General features: G+C 40.4%; 1 protein-coding gene across 1 annotated transcript in view; it reads left to right on the top strand.

Annotated features, from left to right (window-relative positions):
- The window catches only part of FHIP2A (FHF complex subunit HOOK interacting protein 2A), a 37,302-nt gene extending 23,413 nt beyond the window's left edge, over positions 1-13,889 (top strand). The window contains exons 13-17 of the mRNA XM_082309772.1: positions 1,117-1,207; positions 2,938-3,081; positions 7,564-7,704; positions 8,764-8,867; positions 8,958-13,889. Coding sequence (XP_082165898.1) covers positions 1,117-1,207; positions 2,938-3,081; positions 7,564-7,704; positions 8,764-8,867; positions 8,958-9,063 — 586 coding nt within the window. The 3' untranslated portion in view covers positions 9,064-13,889. The remainder of the gene's footprint in view (positions 1-1,116; positions 1,208-2,937; positions 3,082-7,563; positions 7,705-8,763; positions 8,868-8,957) is intronic.
- The last annotated feature ends 10,315 nt before the right edge of the window (positions 13,890-24,204 follow it).

Here is a 24,204-nt window from a genome sequence, read left to right as displayed (position 1 = left end):
GTTTGCTCTGTTAATACACAGTAGCAAAGCAGCACTGGTATTTCAGGGCTGACCTATCTACTTATCCAGAAATAATCAAAGGTGTTAGCCAAAGGAAGCAAACAGCCTGAGGACAGTCGGCACAGAATGTCATCGTCACTTCTTGCCCTCGTTCCCCCAGTGCTGCTATATATAGTTTATGGTGGACATGGTTTGGAGCAAAGACGCAAAGAACACTCTCCTAAATTCACCTCAAATGTAATCTCCATCAGTGAATAGAATTGTTTTCAGTATTTGCAGTGTTTTGCAGATTTGTATTTTTTTCAGATAAGATGGACTCTGTACGAAAAGTCAGCTACTACATATTTCTGCATATAAATCTTACAGGAGCCTCCAGCAGTTCTTGGGGTGTGGAGAAAGCTGAAATTTGGAAACAGGGTCCAAAGAATGAGTTTTATTTTGCTGTCCAGAAATTTCAGGGGTTTATATTTATTTTTTAAGGACAGTTCCTCTCTACTAAGATTCAGAATTTCCTGATGCTTTTTAGGTCAGATATTGGTGAAGTAATAGGGACATACAGCATTTACACTACATACCTGGCAAAGGCAATGATATTTGTAACTGGGACATTTATATGCAAATATTCCTGTATGTTCTTAGATGTTCATTTTTTACCACAGCAAACTGTGGTACATAAAACTGCTTATGCAGTAGGTTACGAAGAATTTTAACTGTAATTCTCCTTCTCTTTTGGCTCATTTATTCTCCAGTAAATTCTCCATATGCTCTAGTAAGATGGAGTCTGACCTTTAGCAAATACTTGACCTGGTTACGAATATTCCTTTTCATCTCCATTCTGTCTGCTAATTCTCAGAAAATCCTCCACTGAGGTTTTTATCTCTAGTGCTAGATACAAAAGTTCTGAAGTATGTATCTTGTTATTACGAACAGTAGTTAGAATAGATGTGCTTAGATAGATTTTGTATTCTCTGTTCTTCACATAAAGTTATGGTAGACTCTGTGGATTAATTGGCCGGACAATTCAGTATTGTGTACACTGTTACACATGATGAGAAAGTATTGATCTGGTGCTCTGTGGGTTATAGATATTCATTAACGTACTTTTTTTCTCTTTAGTTTTCTCTGTCTTGTACCTGATGAAGCTAAGTCGTCATACCATGTGGAGGGTACAGGTTATGATACTTACCTCAGAGATGCTCACAGACAAGTAAGTCAGTGAAGTCTTCCTTAGTCCTTGAGAATTTGAAATGCTTATGAGCATATACAAATGGTTCTATAAATAGTCCTACTAAATGCATCTTTTGATAATGGAAGATGGGAAAATTCAATTTTTATTTTCTAATGAAAAGTTACCTTTGGAGATCTTTTGACGGTGAATCCACCTTATATTACTCCAGTGGGAATAATAGATGGCATTAAATGCATTAATATTGATATAACAAATACACTGAGAGAAAATCTGAACTGCAGATAGATTCTTAATTTGATTTTGCATTTATCTGCATTCTCTTGGAGAATTGCCTGCCAAGCTGTTTGAGAGGACTAAAGGGAAATTAAAATGCTGCATAGGAGTTATGCAATGTGGGACTTTAAAAATAAAGGCTCATCACAGGGAATGCGCAGCCTAAGGCATTCAGGTTTGAAGTTGGGAGTTTTGGTAGGTAGGGAAAGCTTTATGATTTACTGTTTTGAAATAAATGCAGGTTTTGCTTTTACAAACATAATATAAAGTTTCCTTGGTCAGAGGACAATCACTGTTTATTTGCAGCTTTCTTATTGAAGTCCTGTGAATCTTCTAGAATAGAAAAACATATGCAAAGGAGTAGAGTAACTGCGAGAGCTATATTTAGTAGGTACTTCAAAAATTCCATAAGCTCTGAATTATGATATCAGCAGATTAAGATGGGAAGCTTGGATTTCTCTATTATGTTGTTCTATCTGTAGTCTCTCCTGAAAAGAAAGGGAATAGAAAACAGAGAATAAAGAAACAAAGGTTGATGTAAAATTCCTCTATGTTCTATTCTTGGATGCCAGAAAACACATATCATCTTTGTATTTCTTTCATGCCTTGGGAAAAAGAGTATTCTGGGAGTTATTAGAGAACAGAATTGGTTTCTGTCACTTCCTGACAATGATATGGCTACTCTTAAAATATTTCCCCCCTAAGAATAGCCCTGCCTGTTGCTGTTATTACATCCTAATAGCTGTTCTGCTTCCATATTTCTATTCCTGGAAGCCTGCACAAGTAGGTAAGCTACATGCAGTGAAGAATTTCTGAGTCTGTTTTGTCTCTCTATTGCCACTGTTTATTCCTGTGTTCCTTATTTTCACTGCTATAACCTGTGCTCCTTTCAAGGTATAATTCCTTGAAAGTGAGACATCAGGCAGCTCACAGCAAATCAGAGGCAGAGGTAGAGGTTGAAAAAGACTTGTTATGGGTGATAGGAAACAAAGAGAGGGCAGAGGAAGCCCTGACGTACTTTTTTCATTTGTATCTTCTGCATATACATGTGCCTTTCCTGTCCCAGGAATTAGGGAGCACTATAGATTGGATAGCAAGATAAGCTACAGATAATACAGTGAAAGTGTGGTAATGTACTGACAACAAGAATGTATATGAATGCAGGTCCTGCTTTAGAAGAACCCTGATCAGGATGTGTATTGTTGGCTTTGCTTTCTCTTGGACCCCAGCTGCTTTTTGGGAGCTCTGTTCTCTACCCATTGTGTTTTTGAAACTACCCTAATAGCATGAATGTCTAGAAGAAAATGAGGTGCCTGCATAGAAACCGATCATGTTTATTATAGAATGACTGTTCTTTTGGGCCTTAGATTTTTCATGTAGCTACAGATTATAGTTTTAAGGCATATGGACTATTAAAAGGAAAGAAATGGTTTCCATGGAGGTTTGAATCTGTTTTCCTCACTACTTTTTTCTAGTTCCGGGATTATTGTGTCATCTGCTTACGGTGGGAGTGGCCTGGATCTCCCAGATCTTTGGAAAAGTGCAATTTAGAAGCAGCATTTTTTGAAGGACACTTCTTGAAAGTCCTGTTTGAAAGAATGGGCAGGATTCTTGATCAGGTAAGGAAAAGCAGGTTATGAATTCCATTTCTGATACTTTCATCACTACGAAAGGGCTCATCTCCAAGGTCCCATGGATTCCCATCACTCAAATGTCTATTAGAGCATCGTATTATTGTGTAATGTCCCGTGGCCTTGGTGCAGGTCTCTCTAGATTGCAGGATATTATAGTGATCAGCATTCTCAACAAAAGTAGAGAACAACCTGATCTGGTTGTAGATGTCCCTGCCAGTTGCAGGGGGGATGGACTAGATGACCTTTAAAGGTCCCTTCCATCCCAAAGCATTCTATGATTCTATGAACAAAAACTCTCTTATCATTGTTATCCACTTTTTTTGTGTACCAAATGTTTTCTTGACCAGAAATATAATTTAAATTAATGAGTAAGACAAGAATATCCCTTAAGTAAAAGGAGAGGGTAAGATAGTATCTTAGGAATCCTTCAGTCTTAGCATCACTGATTCTGTTCCCATTTTCTAGCGTATACACTTAGAAAGCATGTACATTTTTCAGTAAATAAAATACTGTACGGCTCCTTTCTGCCACATTTCAGTCAACTTCAATCTGAAGTCGTGTTCTGGAAGCAGTTTACGTCACTGTGTAAGATGAAAAGAACTTACTGTATCACTGCTAACATTTCCCCTATTTTTTCACAGTTAGAAAAAACTGTTATCAGTGCATGGAAAGTTTCTAGAAGGTATCCTTTTCCATCTGCAATGTAGGTTTTTTTTTTCCTGTTTGGTTATCTTCAAATAATAAAAGTATAGCTGCCAAGGGGAAACACATGAGATATGATCTGACTGGCTCCTTGTTCTGAAAAGGAGGTATGACATGTCAGACCCAGATTAGTACAAAGGAATTTAAAGAAAGTGAATTTTCCTGATGTGCATTTGTTTCTGTATTTAGCCAGCCTGCATGACCTAGTCTTTCTGGGGAGAAGCAAAGTGAAGGGTCAGGGAGGTGAAAAGGAGGTTGCCCTGTGTGAAAACTTAATGTTTCTTTGCCTTCTCTAAACTCTGGACTTAAGTTAGTCATGTCAATGTTGCTGCTTTAGATCAAGAAGATAACTTTTCTTGCCAGTGAAAACGAGCCCTGAAAGTCTAGGTTACCCTCCCTGTAATGCCAGCTGGAGTTGATACAGATGCAGTAGTACCAGTTTCAGAAGTTTGAACAGTTCTTTTCTGTTTTGCATGTGGAGCTATCTACAGAATAAACAGTTAGCTATGGTAGTGCCAGATTTCCTCGTCATAAGCAGGACAAGAGCCACTTGATCACATAAATGCGTAGGAAACATGTCAGGAAGCCAGTAGTAGCCTCTAGGTCAGCTCTGTGAGTGTTCAGGGGAGAAGGATGTTTGAGAGTACCAACTTTTATAATTCAGAAGTCAGAAAAGAAAACCAAATACTTCTATTGCTGTATTGTGTATTCTCAGGGTTTTGTTTCCAGTAAACATGTTCTGCACACTTCACTAGCTGAAATGGTTGTAGATTAGAGTCATGAAGAAAACTGGGCATCATCAGCTCTTAGGAAAAACAAGCCTCACGCGTATGAAAACCTTGTCTGAGCAATGACACATAAATTACAAAAAGTAAAGAACCCAAGTTACATCCCCTGAGAAACACCTGAGTGTCAGATACGTATGCTTACAACAAAAGTAGCATCTGGCATGGAAGCACAGTGCCCATTTTGATATACTACCTGTCAGCATGACACACATTTGGGTTAGTCAAGCAAGGTGTTACGATCTGTGGTGTCAAAAATGGTTCTTGACTCCAGAAGAATTAAAATGAACTGCCTGAATCAGACAGAAGGGGTAAATTCTTATCATATCATACCAAAACCCTGTCCTAAAAAACAAACTGAAATTCTTAGGGATTATTCACAGTGAAACACATAAATCACATATAGAAAAAAAACCCCCAAAACCCAGAACAACAAAACCTGGGTCCTGTCAATGACAAATTTGACATAATGGGTGCTAATGTCCAGATAAAGTGAAAAATGTTGAAAAGCCTTTAGTGGGGACACAGTACTACTTACAGGTTGCGTTCAATGTCTTTTTTGCTTTGTCACAATACTATAGGTAGTTCTTGTGTTTTTATCAGTTTTTATCAGTAGATAGCAGAAAACTTTGCAGAGGTGGTAGGTATCATTAACTTAGTTTCTGACAGAAGACAGCTGAGGCACACAAGTGAAGTACTTGTTTCAAGGCTGTTCAAATCCAGTACCTCATCTGCTAGACAGTATCTCCTTCCTCCTGTTAATATTAAACATTTCTGTGGAACTGTCTGCTTCCTAAGAATTTTGTAAAAATTTCCTGAACTGCAAATTTTCCTGGTTTTAACCTTTTTAGTTATAGAGAATTTTTTTAGGATGTTATCTGATGTAAGGCTGTCTTACTGAGTCTGCTGACATATGGACAGAAATAAAAGCTCTGTGTGAAGAAGCAGCTTTCCTTAATGCTCTCAATTAGTTCAAATCACAACAGCAATCTGTCTGAACAATGCAGCACGTGTTACTACTTTGTTTCCTTCTCTTCTTGTGAACACCAGATAATGCTCATGGCTTCAAAGCTTCCTAATGAATTGACTGACTCAGACAACTCTAAAGACCTTCTCCTACAGTTCGGCTAGGTAGGCAGTGGAATGGATTTATGGAAGGAATTTGTGTCTCTGTCTGCAGAGTAACTTTTCCACAATAACTCAAAATGTAGTGATCTCTTTTACCTATAACATCTCTGGTCCAGGGGCTGAAAGCTTCATTTGTTAGAAGTTTGGGATGAATCTATTGCTGGAATATCAAGTACAGAAATAACTGCTACTGACTGGGAGAAGTATGTGCTTTCACTTCGAAAGATCTATAAGACAACTTCCTTTGCAATGCAACAGTGTGTGGTAATGAATTCAGGAATAAGGTACCTAAATATTAGTTGGGTGTCCACATCTAGTCAGTGGAAATTTTGTCAGAACAGCCCCGGTAGTCTCTGGAGCTGTTAGACTGAAAAGCAAGTAGGTGTCTCCTCTAGTGCGAAGTGAATCACCATCTCAGCTTCCTTGACTGTATTGACCTTTCAGTCAACTCAACTCGGTTGCCTGAACTGAGGTATCTGTTGCTGTTTTTGTGATGCCCAAGATATTCCCACAAGCTTGTGGTTACAAGACGGATCTTGCAGGATCCACCCTCTGTGGAACCATCAAGAGACCAGCAGATCTTGAGCATCTGAGATGGCACGAGATGTTTGTGTGTAGGCAAGTGTATCAGGTGTCAGGTCTCTGTTGAGTAGGCTAATGCGAGCTTAGACATGTAGACATATCTAAATATATCTATCTTAATCTGAAGCTGAATTCTTCCAAATCTTACAGTCTGGAAAAGGGAAGAATCTGTTCTCTGATTCTTCAGTGGGATGCTAACTAGAGAGCGTAAAGATGATAATTTGAGGCCATAAAATCATCCTCTTTCAGATGTGATTATGCCACTGAGGATGTTACTGCCAATATGCAGTCAAAGAGATTGAATGAGGGCCCTGTAATCCACTTCAGGTAAAATCAGCAAGGTTAAGTTAAACCATCTGGGTGCTGGTGACATCTTCAGGCTGGCATAGGGGTGTACCAAGGGAACGTCTGTCCATCTCTTGTCAACGTAGTCTGTTCCACCACTGAATAGATGGAAGGATATTCTACTCATTTGCAAATTTGGGCCTGAATTAAAATGTCAGCTTGTTTTCACTGTGATGAGAAAATCAACGATGGAAAAAAAAAAGTACTTGGGACATAAAGAAGCTTCCATTTTATGGAAATGAGTGTCTCACTAGAATGGTAAAATCCTTTAAGCTAGGCACTATTTTTTTCCTAGAAAGTTAGTAGCTATTTTTTTCCTTATGACCTATTAGCATCTTCCAGCATCTGACAGTATTGCCTCTCCCATTTAGTTGATTTGGGGAAAGGAGGTAGAGAAGCAGCTCAGAATTTCATGCTGCTTTCCCAGCCCAGGACGGTCTCATCTCCCGTAGCATGCTGCCACAAGATGACCAGGCCTTCTGCAATGGTTCTTTCCAAGAAAAAACAAAGTAGAAGAAGAGAAATAATACCATATTAGCTGTAAACATGGATTTGTCTCTCTCTGTTTCCTGAGCTCATATACTTCACAGAAGCAAGCAGATCTTTAATCTAGGCTGATTCTATGCTATTTGTTTAGCTACTGTGCTAAGAAATGTTTTAGAGGAAGAGGACTTATCCTACAGTAAACAAGCGTGCAAAAGCTTCAAGTGGTTGTAGCAGTTCTACAGATAACATCTAATACCTAACTGCCATATTCGCATCACTCCTGTTTTGGAAAGCAGAAGTTTTGGGCCTGTCTTCTAATCTAACTTTTTATATATTCAGAACCCTATATATGAGGTTCTAGTAGTTAAATAAACACTGGCTGGATGAAAGAAGCCAGCATGAAAATAACTAAGCACTGTGTTTTCCTTTTTTTTTGCAGCCCTATGATGTGAATTTACAAGTTACGTCAGTGTTGTCCAAACTGTCCTTGTTTCCCCATCCTCATATACACGAATACCTTTTGGATCCTTATGTAAACCTAGCTTCTGGCTGCAGGTCTCTCTTCTCTGTTATTGTCAGGGTGAGTAAACACACAGTTAATATTTACATATGGCTATACAGCAGTGATATATTTAGTAACTTTGTAGTTACTGGTAGTAGTTGCTGGCTAGTTTAAGTTGGCAAATGGTTTCTCACTGAAAGTAGATACTTATGCTCTTGATTTGAATCAAGATTTTGGATTTTCTACCAAAAACATTGGAAAATGTGTTTCTGTGTCCTCATGTCTTCAAAATTGTTTGTTTGCTTAGTTTCATTGTATAGATCAAAACATCCCCTCTGGCAATGATGTTGCTTTAAACGGGACTAGGTCACATCGTTGTCACTTGCAGGCAAGGTCAGGTAGTGCTGTGAGAACAGGCCGAGTACAGGTTTGCACCTGGATGGGAAGAAGATGGCTTTGATTCACACAAAAGCAAAGGACACTCCTGAGTACCCTGTGCCTGGATGTATATTTCTGCTCATCCTCTTTTTTTTCTGATGAAGGCCGTTCTTGATAATGAAGTCCTGGATTTTTCAAAAGTCCCCTTCCTTTCCGTCTCTGATTCCATCTCCTCCTGCCAGACCTGCATCCTAGAAGTGCTGGCTGGGTGCCTGTCACACTGCAGTCTTCTCAGTCGGAGATCCCTCGCCTACCCCACGCAGCAGCTGTTATTAGGCTGGTCAGGAGCCTATTAATGGTGTTTGCCCATACTAACAGAGGGCTTAGCTCCCTTTTTCCCAGCAGCCCTGCCCATTTCAAAGTATAATCTTCACTCTCTCCCCTTGTGCTTTCCCTAAACCCAGGAATTTACTGGTCAATTGCCTGCATCGACATTTACTAAGACAAATTAATCATTGACATAATTAAGTAATGCCATTTGTGGCAACAGCAAGTAAGGCTCAAGAGTTCCTGTCTTTTTGTATCCTTTGCTTTCTGCACCCACTCACGCTTTTTTGACGGCAGAGCAGGTACTCTGCGTGTTGTTTGGTGAGCCTGTGGGGATGCTGAAGTGGGTCTGCGTCCTGGGCACTGAAGGCTGTCATTTAACCTTGCTGCCAAGGTGTTAATTTTGTGTGCTGATGGGATTGTGCTTTACAGGTCGTTGGGGACCTCATGGTCAGAATCCAGCGCATCCCAGATTTCACTCCCAAACTTCTGCTCGTCAGAAAACGCCTGCTGGGCTTGGAGCCAGAAGGGCCCATGTGAGTAAACACATTGCATCTTCAAGACCCACGGCTGGTTTTTGTGTGTGCCAGTCCTGATTCTCTGCTGGTTTTTTTTCTCTTTCTCAGCATTGACCATATGACGTTACTAGAGGGCGTGATTGTGCTGGAAGAATTCTGCAAAGAGCTGGCAGCAATTGCATTTGTGAAGTATCATGCCTCATCTACACCATAAGCAGCCTTGATGAGTAGCCAGGCTGTAAAACCACCTAGACCGTTTCAGTCGAAAAGACTATTGACAACACCCGGATAAGAAGAGGTGGTGCCTCCTGGCAGAGTGTCAGTTGACATTTGGCAGAATTGGAAGACAAGTTACTTTCACCAGATGTTGACATGGCAAGAGAGAGGGATTCAAATGGACCTAGAACATGACTGAAGGCATTTTGGGCGAAACCAATACCTAGCATTTCTAGCCACTGTGTGAAGAGCTGCAAAAGCTGCATGAAGAACCACAGACATCAGACCTTGGTTATTGTGTTATAATGACAACGTTTATAGAGTTGGGTCTTTTGTATGTTCTGGGGCTCACATGCACCAATTCGCTTCTTGTGACCATATTACTTTTAAAAAGCAAATTAATTTTATAACATTTTTATGTCTTAATTCTTTTTCTTTTCAGTTGGATATGTGAAAGGAAATCACAACTATAGTTGCAATGTATGTTATTAAAAATGAAGAGAGGTTCAAAAAATCCACCAGTCCATATACAGTGGGATATATTAATGCGGGATCATTTTTGTTTTGGTGAATCTTAAAGACAACTCTGAGCTTGATTCCCCAATGGATTACTCCAAGAGATATATCAGTATAAAATCAATACTAATGGAATTAATCCTGATTCAGCATCACATCCATAACAAATATATCTGAAGTGTACATGTTTCTAGCATGTTTGTCTCTGTCATTCCAAGTGATTGCTCTTCAGGTTATCTGTGTAACTAGATTTGCTTTAGGTTTTTGCATGTGAACTCCAGTTGCTTGACTCGTGTCACCTTTTCAGGGAAGTTAATTATAGGTCATCGGTAGTTGTTGTTGAAACAGTATTTTTAATTTCTTTTAAATTGGTATTTAGCCTGAATTGGTTTAAGACTCTTTTGTGCCTTGAAAATTGGCAGCATAAACATTCTGTCATTTTTAGAAATGTTTTTATTGCTTAGCTAACCATAGCAGTAGCGCCCAGCAAAAGATTGCCTGATGCCAATTCAGTTAAAGCATTGATACCATATATAGGACCAAAATTTACGCCTGCTTTTCATAGTGCTGGGATGCAGAAATGAATCTTTTTCAATATGGATGCTATCAGCCAGGGCAGGCATTTGCATTGCAAGTGCAGGGCCATCCAGACTTCGGCATGCTTTGCTTCCAGTTCTCTAGCGTGATGGCAGCCTGCGCCTCAGACAGTTGTCGCTGCTCACTGCCACATGTGCACTGGCAGGTTCGGGTAGCCGTGCTTTAACCTTCAAGTCTCACTGAGTGACTGGGGTGAGAGACCTGTCCTGCTCTCTGCACAGCTGCGTAGTACCTCTTTCCCCTCCTATGAACCCAATAGCATAGGCAGGCAAGGTAGGGTTTAGCTCCTTGTGTTTACATTGTATTTCTTTGTTTGTCTTTCCTACTATCCTGTTTGCACAGCTAATGCCCTTTTTAGATATGGTTGCTCATACACAAATATGGACTAATGTACTCAGTCACTAGGATTTTTCTGGATTTACATGACTGTACCTAGAATCAGATTCTGCTCTGAATCCATGCCTTTTGAGGTCTTTTTTTTTTAATGTTTATGGAACCTGGATGTTGAAAAGCCTTTTAAGTTAGCAGGTTAATTAGAACAGTGTCACAGTTAATGGGCTAAATTTATTCTTGTCACAGCAGTGAAGAGAGTCCTGCTGTAAAAGCTTCCAGTACAGGTTCAGCTGGAGAGAGCAGTTCTGGAACTGGGGAAACATTTTGGCACATAAAACCTGTATTCAGTGGCTGCCTGTACTGGGAGGCTTTTGTACAAAAAAGTACTTTTGTACTTTTTTGCATTTATCTGGCAAACAAAAGCATGTTTCACTTCCTCACCTCCTTTTTTTTTTGCTGAATTTAGCCACAAAGTATTTTCAGGTCAAAGTAGCATAGTAAGGTAAAGTTTAAAAAAATGACACTTCTTCATTTTTGTTGTTTAGAAACATACCTTGAAAGTAGCAAATAATTTTTAGTGATATGTATTGTATCGCAGTCAGTCCACATTAGAAGCTTCGTTAATGTAACATAGCAGACACATAGTTTAGAACATGTAATTGTCTATGCAGAGTGATGTTTAATACATGCATTTGTTATAAATAAGGACCCAATTCAGCAAAGCAGTTAAACATAAGCTTAATTTCAAGAATTTTATTCCTAAATCACAATCTCTTATGTGAACAAAGTTAAGCTGTTGAGCACAAATGCTGATGCTTTACTGAATTTGGGTCTTCGTTGGTTTTGCTTGAGCTTAATTACTTTTTCCTCAAATTTTCTATTTTCATTATTTATTTTTTTTAAGTGTATATTCCAGAATACTTCGCATGTCCCAATTTCAGTGGAAACTGGAAGTGATAATACTACTAGAAATGAAAGTGAGAGAAATGTTAAACAAAACTTGCAAGAGCATTCCAAGTAATATAACAATTTATAAAGCCATTCAAGAGATGCGTAATCTCAAATGAAAGCATTAACATCACCTCTTTTGTTATTGTTGTTGTTGTTGTTGTTTTCACCGATACCTGCGCTCATTACACTGTAAGGAATTGTATCAGTCAGCTTCTGGAAGGACTGCTGCAACCTCTGTGGCATTGTAATGCAAAACAGTCTACCGAGCTGCAAACACAATTCCTTCGTGCTGGTCCATGAGAAAAATAAGTAGATATAACTATTAAATTTAAAACTCTTAAATTCAGGATATAATTGTTCAGTCTCCAGCAACATTGGGGATGTTCCTGCAAACCAAATGTTAGTTGATAAACTTACAAGACATGGATCCATCCTGACAGAAGTGAAGCAATCCTTAAAGTATCTTTAGCCTAAACTGTTTTTGTGAGTGCTGCCTACAAACCCTTAGTTACTATACATGATGACAATGACCTTTATTTTTGTAGAAGTGATTTAATCTTCCTTAAGAGATGGAACTCATTTAATTATTTTTTGTGGTGATATTTTCCATGCACTTTTTTTTTTAAAAAAAAAAAAAAAGGTTAGAATTAGTTCAGGTCCATGTTTTCACCTTTCCAATCTATGCATGTCATTGCGGTGCCCATTGTGTTTCTGTGTGCGTGTGTTTGTATGTGGTTATTTATTACCCAGAGATGGACACCTGAGAAAATATACGGCCTGAAGTTCACAGCATATGCAGATCCTCCAGATGTCAGTGGGAAATGCAAGTGCTTATCACGTTAGAAAATACGGCCTATAGTATTAGATTGAAATACTTGAGAGGTAATACTAGAATAATTTTTGATGTCAAAAAGCAGATCCAAACCACATTTTAACCCTGATGCACATGTGTGTAAATAGACACATTTTTTACTTTTTTTCCATTTATAGTATGTATTTGATTTAGACTCCGATATAGAAAATTTTGTAATATGCCATGTGCTAGCTCTGGTAGAACAAGTTTGTCCTTAGTTTCTCATATGACTGTAATATTCCTGGTATTCAGATCCTGTCTGTGTAATGTTCTTACTATGTATTTGTCTGTGCAATATAAAAGCTGTGATTTGATACACAGCTTGAGTCTGGTTGTACATCACCTATGTATATATATACATATATATATATATATATATAAGGACCAGAATCCCGAGCTTGCTTACACTACGATTAGTGTAAAGATTGTTGCACTTGATTTTACAGGGCACAAGTAATCGTGGAATGGCTTTGTAAATGCGTGGTAATTTCTACCATAACCTGCTGTGTAATTTCACAGATGACATTTTATTATTGCTATTTGTCTTGTTAAAGGAAATACTAAAGTGAAGTGCTAAGTAAAATTGAAAGATAATGTAGTAGACTCGGGGCTACCTGGAAAATCCATATCTGATATTGCATATCATACAGGGTTTTCAAACCGTGATCCTCAATACTTTCTGTGCCCTGTAAAATAGTGCAACTATATAAAATATATACTCCTTGTTTTGCCTCCTGCCTTGTTTACATTAAACAGAGGATATTCAGTAAAATTTTTCTATTAAACGTTGTGTAGGTCACTTACTGACAGTGTTGCCAAGGTTTCGCAGGTGTGGGATTTCCAATGAGGAACTGTTGAAACAGCCACATTACCAGACATACAATATTAAGTTTTATGAAGGAGGTTGTGATAAAATCCAACTTTTTGTGCTAAAAAATGCATGGAGGATTAAAGGGGATATTCTCAAAATAAATTAATTTCAATGAAGCGACTGCTTCTATTATTACAGAATCCATAATAGGTTTTGTGTGGATGACCTTGGGATAGAAAATGTTTTAACATCCTGAAGTCCCGTCATTTATTTTTATTACATCCTGAAGTCCTTTCATTTATTTTGAGTCTGTCACTGCAGCATCTTCTGGAATAAACCTGTTTCCTGTGCCGTACTGTGCAGGGCTCGGAGTGAATCAGCGTACGCTTGCCCATGAAAATTGGAAGCAAAGAGAAATGGCCGGGATGGAGTCACCCTGAACACAGAGTAACGTCTGCTCTTCCTGAGAGCCCTGATATCTTTCAAGACTGCAGCTGGTCAAGACCTTGGTTTTCTATTGCATTTGAGTGCAGAGTGCGGCAGTCACAACATTAGTTTATTGAATTGGGTACAAATGTCGTGTACGTGAGTAAGCAGCATTTCTTACTTCAGGGTCTTTGAGGAAGGCTTTTATACATAGGGTTTTATGTATGTTTTGATATATTTTAGAATTGTATTTGTTGGGTGTTTTTTCTTAGTATCGCATCTAGTTTTGGTGTCCTTCAGGTTTTCATCAGCTTTTTAAAAACCTCGTTGCTCTTTAAGATCCCCTCTGAGGGCTACACTTGGATGTTAAGCTGTTTCTCCTTCTTAGTATTTAACAGCTGCAAGTGCTCTTGCATCTTTAACAAGAAGAGCGCTACAGCACGATGATACACTTGACAGCTTTTTTTATAGCTCTCAGCATCTTTTCCCCCATCCTCTTGGGTCTCAGAGATTGTCATCTCCCACCCCAGATCATTTATTTGCTGTACCTGCGTGAGACATTTAGATATTTAGGGACACTTTGCTTCCTCAAGCAGTGAGGAAGTTGTATCAAAATTGCATTTTATATCTTGTATTTTTCTTTTACTTTGACATCTTTGAAATGACTGGATTATTGAAGCGTGACAATCTTACAGCACTTGCATTCTGATGCAAGGTTTTGGGGCTGTACATCCTATTGGAAAAAAACCCAGAGTATTATCAGTGTGTGGTCTCTACTTCATTAACTCCTTTTACAGATTCTCAGTCGAAGCCCTCAATGTAGTTACAAGTAGCGCAGGATCTACTGAATTTCTTAACTTTTAAATATTAACAGAACTGGTATTGTCAAAGCCTCAAGGATTTTGCTAGTTTGGTATGTGATCCAATTGGATTAAAGTGGATTAATGCTCAGAGAAGTGAATCTGTCACAACTTGTATGAGCCCTTTCGGCCTAAACCCATATGTTCCTGGCGCATCCTTTATCAGTTGAGGTTCCCTTTGAAGGATGAGAAAGAGAACTGAAGAGCAATTTTGGAATCAAGTGAAGCATATGGTGGCTTAAAGTTTTCAGGTGTCATAAGCTGCTTGGGAATGCCAAAAAAGAAAGAAAGTGTGAAAAGTTAAATTTTACAAGTTTGGACCGGTTGCTGGCATTGCCTTTGGAGTCAGATCTGTGAGGATGAAAAGATGCATCGTGGAACGCGGTATCTCACCAGGCTATTTAAATTGCCCTTGCTAGGATGGTACATATATTCTGAACTATGTTTCATTACATTCCTGCTGGTTATTACAATAAATGCTGCTGGTGGTATAAAATCTGCTAGAATAGCGCTGTGGAACTGAGAACTTTGTCAGTGTCGTGTAACTTTGATGAAGTAGATACATCTTGCTGGTTTTGCCTTTCTGCTCTACAGCATCATCATTCAGTAGGGGTTTGTATGGGGTCCCCTCCCTCTGGTAAAAGATTTTACGCACTGGAAAATATGGAAACAGTGAACGGAAGGATCCCATTACAGCGCTAGGCTGTAGCAACATGAAGAAAAGCCTATTCTTCTTAATCACCTTCATTTTCAAAAAGGGTGAACCTCATTATATTCTAAAGTGAGCAGTTCTCTGAAATAGCACCTGTTGCAAAGAGGGAGGGTATCCTCCACAGGGAGCCCTAGGTGGTCGGTATCAACCCGCTTTGGGATTTGCACTGGGGACAGCAGACACAAGACACCTGCGTGATATGTTTCAAGGTGTATAGGATCCCATTCCCGGTTCGGAGAGATGAAGCAGCCAAAAATGTAAGTTGTTGCGCTGAGTAATAACATGTAACAAGGCTACAGGAAGTTCTGCAGAAAAAGATGTTAAACTGATTTAAGAGAGGAGGGCAACAGAGGTAACTAAGTTTAGCATAGTTAAATTATGGCTTAGGGTTAGAGGAACATTACTTCCCAATAAAAAGATTTGAAAGCCTTAAGCACCAAGACTGAAGGAATTATGGAGCCTAATTTACCAGAATGCAATTAAGAATGAAGTAATGACATTGAGGAGAACTGATACTCGTTGTCAACGAAAACTTCCCGACGTGAATGCTGCTAGACCAGAAGTGGAAGGAGCCTGTAACCTTGCACTTTTAAAACCAGACTGGACAAAACATTGAATGTTTCAAGAGGAAACCAGCCTGCGTCGGTGAGGAGATGACATAAACATGCATTTACGTCCTCAGGCTCCCAGCTAATTAACGGCTCCGGAACAACTTGTATTTGTTCTGCTAGAAAGCAGTGAGATGGCCTGATCCACTTGAGCATCTCCTGTAAATGAGAAAGTTGCTGCAATCTGAGAAAAGCAATTTTCAGCCTTCCAAAATGTGACTCACTTACATAATAACCTCTTTGCAGAAGCGGCACCCATTACAGGCCGCGGGCGGTACAGCTTGATTAGCGGGGCCAGGATCCCCCCCATGCTGAGCTGCCTTGGAGGGAAGAAACAAATTACCTGTGCTCTGAATCGTCATTATCCTTCACTTGAGAAACCCACTTCTGCCTCCCTCATCTCCGCATCCACAGGAAGCACCTGTCAAGTTTGTATTTCTTAATTTGGGTCATGAATTTTTATTTCCTAAGGTTTTCGGAGACTCCTATTTTTACTGTTAGCAGGACGCCCATCAACACTCTGCATATTTCCAGCCAATTTTCCTTTCACCTTCCTGTAAGGGAAAGAAATCTTTGTATTGTTTGTTCTGCCTTTTGAGACTCACGTTCTCCTGCCTTGTTAATTCTATCCCTTCAGATCCCTGAAAATGTTTTTTATCTCGTCCTTCACCTTGGGGATTCCGCAGTCAGCAGTTCGTGCAGCTCAGCGGGCAGGGAGCGGTAAGGACAACACAGACAAAAGCAGGGCTGCTTCTGTCCACCAGGTCCAGCTGCAGGATCTGTACGGGAAATCCTATCTACAGAGCAAATGTGGGATCAGAAGGAAAACCCGAGCACGCTGAAATCAACGGGAATTTTGCTGTCATTAGAAATGATATGAAGTCTTCACTCTCTGCTTCGCAAACTCATTTTGGCATTTCTGATAATGTTTTAAGTTTTTCAGGAGGAAAACAGGAATGAAAATTATCAGAGAAGAAAAAATTGGGTTCATGAGTTTCTTACGCTGCCTGAAGAAAACCGCATAGCTTGGTCACGTTTAAAAGAGAGACATTTAAGGAGACACCTTCTACTGATTTAAATGACGTCTGCACAAGCAGTGACCTGGCAACCGCCCTGAGCTTGCCAACAGCCGTATTTGATCCCAGCTCAGCGCAGGGACGGAGGACCCGGCACTGCCCAGGCAGCTGTGGGACAACTGGTGCCTCGCACCAAGGGGAGTGCAACAGTTTGTAACCCTCCGAGGGGACCTTACAGCGTTACCACAGAAGTAAGGCCTAAGCCAAGGACAGGAAAATCGTATTTCCTATATATATGAAACATACACTTCATATATTTCATATTTCTGATTGCTCAAATTTTTATGGTTTTCATGGTGCTTCTTTGTTCAAATAATCAAACACAAATTCCTAAGGAACCAAAGCCTGAAGAATTTGGGATCAAAATTCAGTCACCCAAACCTCTTGGCCTTGCTTACATAGGCAAAAACTTGTCAGGATCGTGTAAGATACAGATTTAAGCCAGCGATAACCGAAGTATTACCCTCCCATAGCCATATGCCAGAGGACAGCTTTGCTGTTGGTAAATAAGACCTTACATTAATTCTGCTGCTCCCTGCCTTTCTGCTGAGATTTAGGAAAAGTAATAGTAATACTGGGTAAATGATGCATCAAAATTGTGCGAGCAGTTTCATGCTATATATATTAAATGTCTGCTTCTCTGGAGCCATGATCTCAGCTTGGATCATTAAATAAGGAGTTGGTTTAATATCAACCAACAAATCACAATAAACCTTGACGTTTCCAAGATGGCAAATCCGCAGGAAACTAGATTTATCAGACCTTATTTTTACATTCTAAAAGATCAAGAGTGAGCACAAACCCTTTTTTTCTCCTTTTATAATTAATTCCAAATGTCAATTTAATCTACTAATATGATTCCAATTGCCAAATTTCTAAAGTAGGGTTGCCTTTTTGTTTCTAAATATCAACCAAAGAGAATAATGAAAAAAAAAATCCCTTGATATGATTAAATGTGATCTGTTCAACCAGTGGGACAGTACCACAGCTTCAAAACCGCTCTCAAGTTTATGTCTCTCAAGTGAGGTGCTGACAAGGAGCGTTCTGGCTGGTCTTGTCTAAGAGGGAAAAGCTGCACCACGAAAAGTTTCTGTCTTTCACTTCTGAGGTAGAAAGTGGAAGTACATCAGGATGGATAGTTTGGGATTATGGTATATATACTCATCCTGCAAACCATTTCATTTTATTTCAGAAAGAAGCGAAGGTGTGGGAACTGTAAATAACGTGATGCTAATAATTCCAGCCAGCACACGCAGCAGCTGCTGCCATTTCAAGGAATATATTACTTTTTACCCCTGATCACTGTGTCCTGTTCTGCTAATTGTTTACTTATTTTTAAGCAGTTTGCTTACTATCTACACACTGAGGTGCTGCTGCGTAATCTGAGCAATTTTGTTGGGTTTATGGTTTTGAGTGACGAATATGGTTTTTTCTCCATGTGACAGCTGGATGACTCAGTCTGTTAATAGAGGAAGCTGTCACAGAGGAATTTATATATATAGACTTCATTTAACTTTTTAAAGTACAAGCTATATAGGTGCAATTCATCTTTTCAGCTCTTCAGGTATTAACTGTGTGGTGGAAGGGGCTTGACTCCTTAGTCTTGACTCAGTTTTCTACAGAAACTTTTTATGCTCGGCAGCTCTATGGACAATTATCAGAAGCCCCTAAGAAATTGCTCCAACATTGGTCCCATGGTTTGTTACTTCAGTGCAAAAGTATGGACTTCAAGAGCAAGCTGACCCAGATGCCAGATAAAGATCTTCTCCAGGTTGAAACTGAAATTTGATAAAGAAAACTTGCACCATCATAAGCCAAGGTCAGTATAATTGTGTAACTCAACTATTTTAGCAGCTGAAGATTCCACCTGATTAACCTATTTATAGCTTTATATTAATTCAGTACCATCTATTCCAGAAGCTCCATGAAATGTTATTAACACAGCCAAGGAGGCACCAATCCCGCATGCAGTATTTAATGAGTTGTTTTTCATTAAGGCAGGTGAACAGCAAACTCCTGATGTCGGGCCGATCCTCGTGCCTGCAGCTCCCTGCCTTGGGCTGTGAAGCTGGGTATTAGCGTGCCCGAGGTGGACGGGAAGCAAATGAGAAACGAAAGAACAGATTAATAATGCAGCTGTGGAACCCTGTTGCGTTGTATTGCCATTGCTAGTAACAGGCCACAGGCTTTGTGCTGAGTTTGCAAGGCCTCAGGGCTGAGGCGCATCAGGCTTGCTTTGTCTGAACTTTTATTGACCTGCCTGCAGCTTTGTTTTAATTCAATTTACCTGTAACAGCACTTTTTCTTCTGACCAGGTGGCTATGGCTAATTTCTTTTACTTTGCTTATCGTTGCAATGGTACTGCTGTAGTTCTACACTCCAATGACATGATGCAGTATAGAAAAATAAATACAGGGCTGGTCCAATGGCTGAGGCCTTGAGAGCATTAGAGCAGAGGAATACCGGTGTGGGGCGAAAAGAGGGCACACGCTTCGCACCGGAGACCCCACGGCGATGAACTCACCCACGGTCCGTTAAAGAAATGCAGACCTGGAGCTGGACACAACTGGTTTCAGGGATAACAAAACCAACACAGAAATAGTATCTAGCATACTTAAAAGGTGCCGTACGTAGCAAATTCAGATGTGATGTGGAGCTGCAGAACAATGAAAAAAGAGGAAAAGTGTGAAAGAGGTTAGCAAACGTTAAAATGAGCCCAAGTGGATCTTAGAGTGAGGAAGACAAAACTCTCAACATGAGCATCGTAGTCCTGCTGGCGAAGGACGCCAGGTGCTGACGACCGGCTGCAGCAGCCCCTCCACCGCCGCCAGAATGGCAGCACCCACCACGGCCCCCCGAGGAGCGGGCGGGGGCCGGACCATCAGGAAGCGGGGCAGAACACAGGAAGAGCAATTTTAACTGGTTTATGACCAGCATGGAAATTTTTTGTGCCTAGACAAAGCTGCTTCTTTCTGTAATAATTAGATCTGGGCTGATAGTGGCTCTTGGAACAGACTGCAAGGATTTCAGCTATACTTGTAACAAATTCTTGGTTTCATATATAAGGTATGTTTCCTCTTCGCCTATAAACAAATTTTGAGGCACAACAGTAACAAATACATTTTAGAACAACAAAAAAAACCAAATTAACAGGATCAAACACACCAGGGAAAGTTCATTCTCCTGCTGCCAGGGAGAAGATTCTGACAAAGCAGGGACAGATAATTCTATCTTCTGATGAAAAATGTCAGCTATTTTATTGTTGTTCTTGTTCCTGATACTCTCCATGCTGTGGAAAAGCTGCTTGCGGGTTGTTCCTGCATAAGAAGAGTGACATTTGATCTGAAATCTGTCTGGAACCGAGACGGGGATATGCATGAGGCTGTTGGTAAATACCATTCTTCAACATTTAAATGGTGCTGAAGCCCCAGTTTGGAGACTTTCGCTGAGTGCAGCCACATCATCCCTATTAAAGAAACAAGAGAACACCTGAGTCCTGCCTCCAACCAAGCATTTTCTAACAAAAGCTCTTCTTCTTTGGCTTGAGTCTAGACATCTCTACTCAAGTCAAATTCTATTCTGCTACTGCCTCCAGGTTTAACCAGAATAAAAAACGACCACTGTGACAGCCGGTATGACCAGACTGCAAAAATAGAAACACAGAATTTTGTTCGGATGCTCATCATTATTTAATTCAGCAACCAGCAGACATTAAAATTTAATTTTACCAGAACATATTTTTCTTTGGATTGCGTCCCAAATAATTTCTTTCCCCGGTTATTACATTGTTTCGGTGACAACATACCCACACCATAATTATTCTTAAGGGGGTCAGTGTGCATGTGGGAAACAAAGCGCTCATCAGCGGGTACCATTCGTAGTACCCATTTGTCTCTTCGTTCCCTGAATCACTGTTACGAAGCATTTCCAGGGAGCTGATACTCATGTTTTAAACCATTATGTTTCCTACCATTTATAAGCATGTCTAAGCCAGAAATCATTCAGCGGCTCTTGCTGCTGCATCCTTCAGGGACAAAATGTTCTAAAGAGCTAATGTTGCTCTTTCATTAAGAAACTTATTCAGAACCACAGAGAGTGATTTTGACAGTGCAATTGGTAGTTGCTCTAGGGTAGGTGCTTGACAGGAGTCCTATTTTAAGCTAAATGAATGTATACTGTTTATTTAAAGAAGCAGAGTCAGTTACAGATTTTGGTATGCATAAATAAATATATACCTGTGTGTCTCGTGCGCTCTGCTTCTCCAGATTGCACAAAATAGTTCTGCCTTGATACATGGAAAAATATCTGTTGTTTGTGGCCAGTCCTGGCATGAAGATAAAAATAAAAGGTAAGAAAGAAAAAGAAAAAGAAGCAGAAAAAGATGAAAAAGAAAAAAAAAAGGAAAAGATTCCTCCAAACCCAAGATCAGTCATTTCACCCTGAATATCTCATGTATTTCTAGAGTGAGCACACTGCTTTTTCCTATGTTTTGGTGGGTTTAAGTGTGGGTGGAGAGGGAAGAGAAGGACATTTAGTGAATAAGCGAAGGTAAAGTCAATGGCATTAAGGTTCAAAGTGGCAGAACAGATTAACTGCTTGCAAAGATGAGCAAGGGTATAGTTTCACACTACAGTTCTTCTGGTGGCAAAGCTGGTTTCCAAAAGTTCCTATCCTTAGCTGTTGGGAATCATGTTTTGTTCATGTTGAAAGGTGTATATATATAAACAAGAACATTCACTGGTCATTGCAACGCAGCCCACAAAGTTCAACCAGCACAGCCAGAGGTTATAAACTGCTGCATGGAGGCGGAAACATGAACCAGGGTGGGAATGGGCAGCAAATTTCTAATTGGCTTCATGAAGAAGAACGGGAAAGGGCAGCAATCTCCGGCAAGGAAGGATGGTCGCGTGGCTGGACCGTGGTCGGGGGAGCGGGCAGAAGCTGGTTTCTGTCCCTGGCCCTGCTGCACGACCCATCGCCCCTGTTACTATAGCGTGAGAGAAATAGTACTGAAAGTGTCTCTTCAGAAGGGTGTAGTTACATCTCATTAATGCAAGTTTAATGGAAGATGGTATAAAAACACAGCATTGTTATCAGTCCCTCTCATCTTTATAAGTGCCACTGCACAGGTAATTGCAGACTTTCAAAATTAGATCTTCTGGTAGTGCTACTGAACACATGCTTGTGTCTTAGCAAAATGTTCTTTGCAAAGGCTTTGGAGATCAAAGACAGCCTGGGCTTGATTGGAAACCAATTACCTACTGCTGTGTGGACCTTTGAAAACTAACAGGATTTTTATTTCCTTTATCCTTTGATCCCCAAAATGAGCAACATAAAGATAAGGAAAAGCAGAACAAAAGAACAGATGTACCAAGCAAAGAGTGGAAAGGGAAAGCAAGAATGTGCCTATAGGTTAGCTGGATAAATTAAAAAAAAAACAAAAAAAACCAAAAAACCAAAACACAAACAGGTTGTTGGATTAGAAAACCTCAACAAGCTACGAGCATAAGCAATGTACCTTCTAGCTCAGTAGCTTTGTAACTCAGCACATCACCTAAACACAGAGTTGCAATATGGATTAACTGTGGATGTCCATAGGAAGGATATTTTTTTTGCTCCATATGCAACTGGAATTACAGAATTACTTGTGCAGTTGATGCTACTTAAAGTCCCATTTCTGCAGCAGCATGCTGCTGTACCTTTGATCTACTTATTGCCTGATTCCTTTAGCCTTTCTCCTTCTCTTTTCCTGGTTCAGCTTCATATTCCAGGAAGAATCCAGTGCCGACAAGCGTGCTTCACGGCTCCAGCTCTGACTTGTTGTTTCGAGCGCTGTCAGCAGGCTGTGGGCCAGGGGAAGCAGCTGCAGATCCATTCACTTCTGTAGCATTTCACCCCCTTCAACGGCCCCGTTACTTTAATTTTAGTTTCGCTGTCTGGGGTCAGTCCTTGTACTGAGACAATTAACACTGAGCATCTGAAATCTGATAGGGATTTAAAGCAAAGGGTGAGTGGTTGCCACCTGGTGAGAGGAGGAGAAAGGAGGGGGAGGATGAATGAGCTGGACCTTTCCCGTTTTCATCCGGCGCACATTAGTGGATCAATGACTGAAATGGATGAGGGTGCTGCTGAAGTGTCACGGCAGTGTAATGATGTAGCTGCTATTAATGGCTAGAGCTCCGGCCCGGAAATTATAGTGGAAGAAATGAAAAAAAAAAAATTTCTGAGGGCTCTGAATTGGTGATTTGAGGATTGTAATTTAGTGCTTGCTTTCATATTTCATAAAATGCCTACTGTGCGCATTTTCCAAGGTTTACCTGTTAGTTAAGGAAGGAATAAAGTCAATCAAGTGCGTTTGATCACGATTCTCCTTCCATTCCCTGCCTAAGATAGGACACACAATCAGCGATGGTGGCTCTCCTTTAAATTAAGATCTATTTCATGCTTTTCAGCAGATCTGTTTGCAGTGGGGAAAGGTACCTTCAGCCCTCTGGCTGTCTGGATTTAGAGCAGATGTACAAAATATTATAGTTCTTATAGCCTGTGAACTCAGCATACTTCAAGATCAAATTCCTATTACACTAAAATCACTGGCAAAACCATGGTTATCTTCAGGCAGCCTGGATCTAGACGCAGTAAAAAAAACCACAAAACCTGACCAAAGGAAACCAAAAATCTCACGGCAAAAGCACCTCGTCTTGCAAAATTATTGAAAAGGACCAATCTGCTGTTCTCAGCTAAATCTATGACCTCAGGGAGGCTGTACCCTTCCACCAGCAGTTTGATGGATATCAGGATCCAACAGGTTTCTTCCCATATTGACTTTCTTTGGGCTCCCCTTCTCCTACAGTGATTAGACAGGTCAGAGGGGGGAGCGTGACGGGAGGGAGTTCAGCTCCCTCCTCGCTGAAAATGATGCGAAGGGGTGCCATCTGCTTCTGAGCCACGAAAAAGCGAATATACAGAAGTCTATAAGAAAGATGTCTGTAAGAGCACTATTTCCACTCACATCTTTCAGGCTAACCTACTTTCTGCTGCATGCTTTGAGGCTTTTCCCTTTGTCCCTGCTGCGGGCAGCTGCCGTAGCTGCTACCAAGGCTGCGGCTGCCCTTTCTGCAAGCAGGCAAGGGGAAAGCATCCAGCATGGATGATGTGAAACAACCGACCAGACCTCTTGGCGGTTAATAACTGGTCCTGAAAAGCAGTTCCCACCTAAAATCGACAGCGGTCAGGCCTGCCGAGGCGAGGGGAACTCTGCCCTTTACATGCTTGCATGACGCTGCTGGGGCACCCGCTGGTTTCCACTCCAGCCCTTTCTGCCTGCCCAATTAATTCTCCACAGCTCTCTTAGTGGATGTCTCAATGCATGCCAAAAAGGTTTTTCTCTAATTTCAGA

The sequence above is a fragment of the Platalea leucorodia genome (genome assembly GCF_965183815.1).
Source record: "Platalea leucorodia genome assembly, chromosome: 4".
Taxonomy (NCBI): domain Eukaryota; kingdom Metazoa; phylum Chordata; class Aves; order Pelecaniformes; family Threskiornithidae; genus Platalea; species Platalea leucorodia.
The sequence above is the reverse complement of the archived record's forward strand: the minus strand, read 5'-3'. Positions and strand labels throughout refer to the sequence as shown.